General features: G+C 40.6%; 1 protein-coding gene across 2 annotated transcripts in view; it reads right to left on the bottom strand.

Moving 5' to 3' along the window:
• Window positions 1–2,322: 2,322 nt before the first annotated feature.
• Window positions 2,323–7,626, bottom strand: part of LOC121372874 — a 15,465-nt gene continuing 10,161 nt past the window's right edge. The window contains exons 5-7 of one of the 2 annotated variants that reach the window (XM_041499316.1): window positions 7,209–7,247; window positions 4,593–4,745; window positions 2,323–2,386 (exon numbers count right to left, since the gene is read on the bottom strand). In XM_041499316.1, the coding sequence (XP_041355250.1) occupies window positions 2,379–2,386; window positions 4,593–4,745; window positions 7,209–7,247 (200 nt within the window). In that variant the 3' untranslated portion in view covers window positions 2,323–2,378. The remainder of the gene's footprint in view (window positions 2,387–4,592; window positions 4,746–7,208; window positions 7,248–7,626) is intronic. The other variant, XM_041499318.1, reaches the window with a different exon arrangement.

Below are 7,626 nucleotides of genomic sequence, written 5' to 3'. Positions count from 1 at the left end.
TCGTGCAGCTGAAGTTTCCCAATTTTACCTTTATTTATGCAGTGTAGGACAAAAAAACCCAATACATTTTCGTCCTTGATTGGGAGGATGAGGGTGTGTGTGTATACCCCCCCCCCCATACACACACACACACACACACACACACACACACACACACACACACACACACACACACCACACCCGATTCCTAAGGAAATATATGTGTCGTTGACGCAGGTAAGTGGTTACAGCGTTACAAAACGTTATTAGATGGGAAGGGTACAACATATTATAATGCAACGTAATTACCGGTCAGCCCGTCTGGTGAATAACTATAACTGTGTGATATTTGTAATACACCACGACAGTGATACCGCTATATAACTGTGTGATATTTGTAATACACCACGACAGAGATACCGCTATATAACTGTGTGATATTTGTAATACACCACGACAGAGATACCGCTGTGTGATATTTGTAATACACCAACTGTGTGATATAACTTTGTAATACATACACGACAGTGATACCGCTATATAACTGTGTGATATTTGTAATACACCACGACAGTGATACCGCTATATAACTGTGTGATATTTGTAATACACCACGACAGTGATACCGCTATATAACTGTGTGATATTTGTAATACACCACGACAGTGATACCGCTATATAACTGTGTGATATTTGTAATACACCACGACAGTGATACCGCTATATAACTGTGTGATATTTGTAATACACCATGACAGAGATACCGCTATACCCCACAAAACCAGAAATACTGACAATAGTATTGTTTGTTGTACAGTGGACACGCCATTCGAATCATGCATTTTGTTAGTGCTTATGTACATTTATACAATAAATATGTTGATATATAAATACTCTAGTTGTTTGTTTGTTATTTCCTTAATGCATATCACCGTCATGCTTTACTGAACACGAAACAAAAATTAGCGGATTTGGAAGGGGTCACAAGGGTCACAAGAACCCCCCCCCCCCCCCCTTTTAGTGCCTTTTTTAATGATTTTGTTTTTAATTCGTCATCCGTAATACACGCCACTAAGCTTCCTTGAAAGCACACCTGTGAGTATATTTATTTCAACAATGTCCAGGGAGCATTTCCACGGGCTCCCTAAACATCTAACGCGCTTTGGGAAGGAAGAAGGAAATGTTTTATTTAACGACGCACTCAACACATTTTATTTACAGTTATATGGCGTCAGATGTATGGTAAAAGATCACACAAATATTGAGAGAAGAAACCCGCTGTCGCCACTTCATGGGCTACTATTTTCTATTAGCAGCAAGGGATCCTTTATATGCACCATCCCATAGACAGGATAGTACATACCACAGCATTTGATGTTCCAGTCGTGATGCACTGGCTGGAGCTAGAAATAGTCCAGTGGGCCCACGGACGGGGATCGATCCCAAATCGACCGCGTATTGGAAAGAGAGAGACACGGAAACAAAGAAAGAATAAGAAAAACCAAGAGAGGAGAGGGGAGGAAAGAGGAGAGTAAGAGAGAGAGAGAGAAAGACACCCACACCACACACACACACACACACAGAGAGAGAGAGAGAGAGAGAGAGAGAGAGAGAGAGAGAGAAAGAGAGAGAGGGGGGGGGGGCAATTTCTCTTTTATATTCTGCATACTATTTTGGGTAGCTATTTTTATTATTCCACTGTCCCATTCATTTTTGTAGTTCCTCTTTAATATCTTTCAAATTCGTTTACGGTTTGCCGTGACACCTTTACATTGTAAACTTCATCTCTCCAGGTCCGACAGATGATGGTCAGTCACGTGTTGCTGAATCTAGTTTACACTGCCTAATGGGTAGAGTCAACGGCTTTAACCAGGGGCGGATCCAGGACATTGGGAGAGGGGTGCACACGAACCAACTCGTCAAAAGGGCAACACAATTATTATTTTTTTTTTTTAATGTTTTTTTTAAGCTAGACAAAGGAGGCACTTGGAATATATTTAGGGGACACATGGGCTTCTTTGACTCTTCCCCTAGATACGCCACTGTTAACATATGCCCCAAATAACAGTGGTGTCAATAGAGTGAGCGCTCGCATACTGTTCGACTGGTTTCCTGAACGCGTACCTGGCCCAGATGCCCGTTCAGGTGACCGAGTGCTCGCGAACAATTTGACTGGTGCCATCGTCGTCTGTCATATTACCTTCAACTAACACGAGGAGCAAAACAATCATAAATTAATTAATTAATGTTTAACGACACCCCAGTACAGAAATACAAAAGAGCGACCGCTCACGCTTCTAAGCATGTCTCACAAATTACAAACCTGTTGAACTAACACACTTGGAAGGGAGAACTATTTATTTCGGTAAACTGCAATGTTTTACTCCGACGTACAGTGTTCATCTCCCTGGAATAAAGAAATCACAACAGTGACAAAAGTTGCATCGACGAAGAGTATGGAAACAGAACATGATGTTGATGATGGTGAAAATTATGACGATGATGATGGTGCTGATGTTGATGTTGAAGATATGATGATGATGGAGACAAAACATAATGTTGATAATGGTGAAAATGATGATGATGATGATTGTGATGGTGATTGTGATGATAATGAACATGATGTTGATGATGGTAAAAATGATGATCATGTTGATGATGATGATGCTGATGATGATAGTGATGATGAGAGTAATTGTGCTGCTGCTGCTGATGTTGTTGTTGATGATGATGGAAATGATGATGGTGATGATGATGATGGTATTGAGGATGATGTTGTTGTTGATGTTGATGATAATGATAATGATGATGATGATATGTGATGATGATGATGATGATGATGACGATGATGATGAAAACATAATACAATAATAGTACTGTGTAAAATTTAAAAAGACCAATAGTTAACTCGTGATTACTGATATAGTTCGAATGATTTTTATTCTTGAATATTGACGTAATTTGTTTGATCTGCTGACTTATGTGTGTGTTTTAAATATGAAACGTAGGTATTTTTGGAAAACAATGCCATACAGCGCTGACGTGAAAGCAACTTAGGAATAAAACCTTTTAATCGTTATTGGGAATACAAACTATACACTAAAATAGATCTAGACCATAAATTTATTATAAACTTAACCTTTAACAAGACAATATATCTACGCAAACACAAGTATAAACGCATTTTTAAAAGGCATTTTAAAATTATTTATAGGACCGGCCTCAGTAGCGAAATGGTTAAAGGGACATTCCTGAGTTTGCTGCATTGTAAGATGTTTTAAAGGGACATTCCTGAGTTTGCTGCATTGTAAGATGTTTCTCTTAAAGGGACATTCCTGAGTTTGCTGCATTGTAAGATGTTTTAAAGGGACATTCCTGAGTTTGCTGCATTGTAAGATGTTTCTCTTAAAGGGACATTCCTGAGTTTGCTGCATTGTAAGATGTTTCCGACTAATAAAATAGTTCTACGATTAGACTTGCATATTAACTACATTTTCTTGTTTAGAATATCAGTGTCTGTATATTCAATGTGTTTCTGGTCATCTCAATGTTTGTAAGAAGCCCAAAATGGAATTTGTCTTCAAATAATTTCATTAGAAAATAAAATGAAATTTAACCTAGTACAAATATTAGAACGATCAGAAACACGTTTAATATACAGCCCCTAATATTTTTTGCAGAAAAATATATTTGATATGTAATTACACTCGTTAAAAAATCTCTGTTAGTCGAAAACATCTTAAAAAATTGCAGCAAACTCAGGAATGTCCCTTTAAGCCATCGGACATAAGGCTGGTAAGACTTCTATTTTATTAACAACTACACACTAACTTACTGTCCTGGTCAGGCAGCTCAGAAAGACGAGAGGTGTGTGTGCCTATGGCAGCGTGCTTGGACCTTAATTGGGTTGTTTGAAACATATTTTATTTTTGTTTAAAAATAACCAATGGGTTAGGCACAAATTATCCATAATACATACACCTCATGGAAGTAATATAACAAAGTTGGTTTGTTTATCGACACCACTAGAGCACATTGATTTATTGGTCATCGGCTATTGGATGTCATACATTCGGTAATTTTGACATATATATCTTTGAGAGGAAACCCGCTACATTTTTCCATCACTAACAAGGGATATTTTATGTACACCATCCCAGACAGGATAGCACACACCACGAACTTTGATGTACCAGTCATTGGTCCCACTGATGGGGGATCGATCTTAGACTGACCGCGCATCAAGCGACCGCTTTACTACGGATGTACGTCCGGCCCCCTGAGAGAGAGAGAGAGAGAGAGAGAGAGAGAGAGAGAGAGAGAGAGAGAGAGAGAGAGAGAGAGAGAGAGAGAGAGAGAGAGAGAGAGAGAGAGAGAGAGAATGAAGAAACAGAGAAAAGATGCAATAAAGTGTTCGATAATTAGACATCAGGTTTGCTACAAAACTAGAAACACAAACAAGATTGCGTGATGGTACAACCAACACCTCCACCACCACCAAACAAGAGAAGAAGTAAAAGAAAACAGATATAAGCATGACAATAACTATAATGCATTAACATATTTAAAGGGCCACAATCGCCGTTTCCAGCTAGGGCCTAATCGTGACGTACCGACTAGACTAAGTGTGTGTGACGGTCCCTTCATGCAGGTGCTTTGACAGAAGAAGATGCGGTTCACGTTTTGGAGGATGTTGCCGCCCATGCAGTTGGTCATACAGTGGAAGAACGACGACAGCGAGCCCACGTCGACGTTGAGGATCCCAGCTACATTATTAATACACACAATTAATCACTGCTGATTTCAGGTAAGTTATATACAAAGTTACTCAATGTTCAGAATTCAAGCTATACAGTTTATCGATACGAAGGAAGGAAGGAAATGGTTTATTTAACGACGCACTCAACACATTTTATTTTCAGTTATATGGCGTCAGACATATGGTTAAGGACCACAAAGATATTGAGGGAGGAAACCCGCTGTCGCCACTTCGTGGGCTACTCTTTTCTTTCGATTTGCAGCAAGGGGTCTTTTGTATGCACCATCCCACAGCCAGGATAACACATACCACGGCCTTTGATATATCAGTCGTGGTGCACTGGATGGAGCGAAAAATAACCCAATGGGCCCACTGACGAGGATCGAACCCAAACCGACCGCGCAGTATGTTTTCGTTTAATAATCGGCTATCTGATGTCAAACATTTGATAATTCTTACATAGTCTTAGAGAGGAAACCCGCTACATGTTTCCATTAGTAGTACCAATGGATCTTTTATATGCACCATATGCTAAGCATTGTATTGTGATAATATACCCATGTCCCATTGATAAAATGTATAGCTGGCATCTTCAACTTTGGTGTTATCCCCAACAACATATAATATAAACAGTGGAGGGCTATGGGACACGCGGGCTAAGGGCACAGCTGCCGTCTAACGCCTATTGAATGATCGAGTCCGAAGCCGAGGGTCGTACGCGTCTGAAACTGTGCGACGTTTTATCAGCGTTACGTTCTGATGAAAGAGGGCGAAACATAAACCAGTAATACAGCGCTCGCTTGATGCCCGGTCGGTTTGGGATCGATCCCCGGTCGGTTTGGGATCGATCCCCGTCCGTGGGTTCATTGGGCTACTTCTCGCTCCAGCCAGTGCACCACGACTGGTACATCAAAGACCGTGGTATGTACTATACTGTCTGTGAGATGGTGCATATAAAAGATCCGTTGCTGCTAATTGCTAATGAAGTGGCGACAACGGGTTTACTCTCTTAGTATCTGTGTGGTCCTTAACCATATGTCCGACGCCATATAACCGTAAATAAAATGTGTTGAGTGCGTCGTTAATTAAAATATTTCCTTCCTTTTTGATGGAAGATGACATTACAAAATTACTTAATAGACGCGAATGTTTGTTTTTGCCCAACACAGGCAGAACGTATTCCAGTGGTAAAGCGCTTGTCTGATGTGCGGTCGCTCTGGGGTCGATCCGCGTCGGTGGGCTCATTGGGCCATTTCTGGTTTCAGCCAGTGCACGACGACTGGTGTATCAAAGGTTGTGGTATGTGCTATCATGTATGTGGGATGGCGTATATAAACGATCCCTTGCTGGTAATGGAAAAATGTAGCCGGTTTCCTCTAAGATTATATATTAAAATTACTAAATGTTTGAAATCGAATAGCCGATGATGAATAAAGGAATGTACTCTAGTGGTGTCGTTAAACAACACAAACTTTATAAAATATCTCTTGGTGCTAATGTAAACATTTAGCGGGTTTCCTGTTTAAGACTATACGTCAAAATTACTAAATGTTTGAAATCAAATAGCTGATTATGAATAAATCAATGTGCTCTAGTGGTGTGATTAAACAAACTTTAACTTTAATTTTCACCTGGTCCCGTGCTTATAAACCTTAAAGCCTAGACTTTAATAAAGTCCAGACTTTAACGTCATGGCAACGCCATTCAAATAGCATTACGTTAAAGTCTAGACTTTAAGTTTTATAAGCACGGGCTCAGCCCACGTGTATACGCTCTAATGGGTTTGAGCCTGGAGTAGTGATCTTGTCAGTATGTTTCTGGGGCGATGACGTCAACAAAACAATGACGTCACAAACGTTGCTTGGTGGCGTCTTGGTCGTCACAGGTGACATTGCAGACCTAGTTACAAGTGTCAAGTTTCTGGCGAAGTTACTAAATATCGAGATCCTCTCTAACATTTTTGGAAATGACAAAATTACAGCGATGCTTGGTTAGTTAATTATTTTTGTATTAATTTTATCAATTTGTAGTTTTATTAAATGGTAACTACGTCTGTGTTATCGATTGGTATAGACATGACATAGCGCTAATATTAGTATTACATCATTGTATGGGTTATATCAGACCTCAACGTGTAGCCGGAGTGCGAAAAAAAGAAAGAAATGTTTTATTTAACGACGGATTCAACACATTGTATTTAGGGTTATATGGCGTCAGACATATGGTTAAGGACCACACAGATATTGAGAGAGGAAATCCGCTTTCGCCACTTCGTGGGCTACTCTTTTCGATTAGCAGCAAGGGATCGTTTATATGCACCATCCCACAGACGTACCAGTCGTGGTACACTGGCTGGAACGAGAAATAGCCTAATGGGCCCTACCGACGGGGGTCGATCCCAGGCCGATCGAGCGAGCGCTTTACCACTGGCCTACGTCTCGCCCCAATTAGTACAGAGACAAACACTTACAGTTCTGCAGCGCCTGAATGGTTTTGTTAATGAAGTCACCTGGAAATATATAGCACAGGTTAGTGTTTCTTTCGTGCATATATATCTTCAAATGTTCCTTCAAAAGACACAGAGACACAGACACTCACGCACACTCTCTCTCACACACACATAGACACACACATACACACACTGGAGAATCGAGGAAATGTATGAATGTCCACTAATGTACATTAAATGCACTCTCCCCTCCCCCTTTGCTCCCTCTCTCTCTCTCTCTCTCTCTCTCTCTCTCTCTCTCTCTCTCTCTCTCTCTCTCTCTCTCTCTCTCTCTCTCTCTCTCTCTCTCTCTCTCTATGCCTGTGTGTGTCTCTCTCCCTCTTGCTCTCCCCCACTTGCTCTCTCTCTCTCTCTCTCTCTCTCTCTCTCTCTCTCTCTC

The sequence above is a fragment of the Gigantopelta aegis genome, chromosome 5 (genome assembly GCF_016097555.1).
Source record: "Gigantopelta aegis isolate Gae_Host chromosome 5, Gae_host_genome, whole genome shotgun sequence".
Lineage (NCBI taxonomy): Eukaryota > Metazoa > Mollusca > Gastropoda > Neomphalida > Peltospiridae > Gigantopelta > Gigantopelta aegis.
Note: the sequence above shows the minus strand (reverse complement) of the source record. Positions and strands in the feature narration are given on the sequence as shown.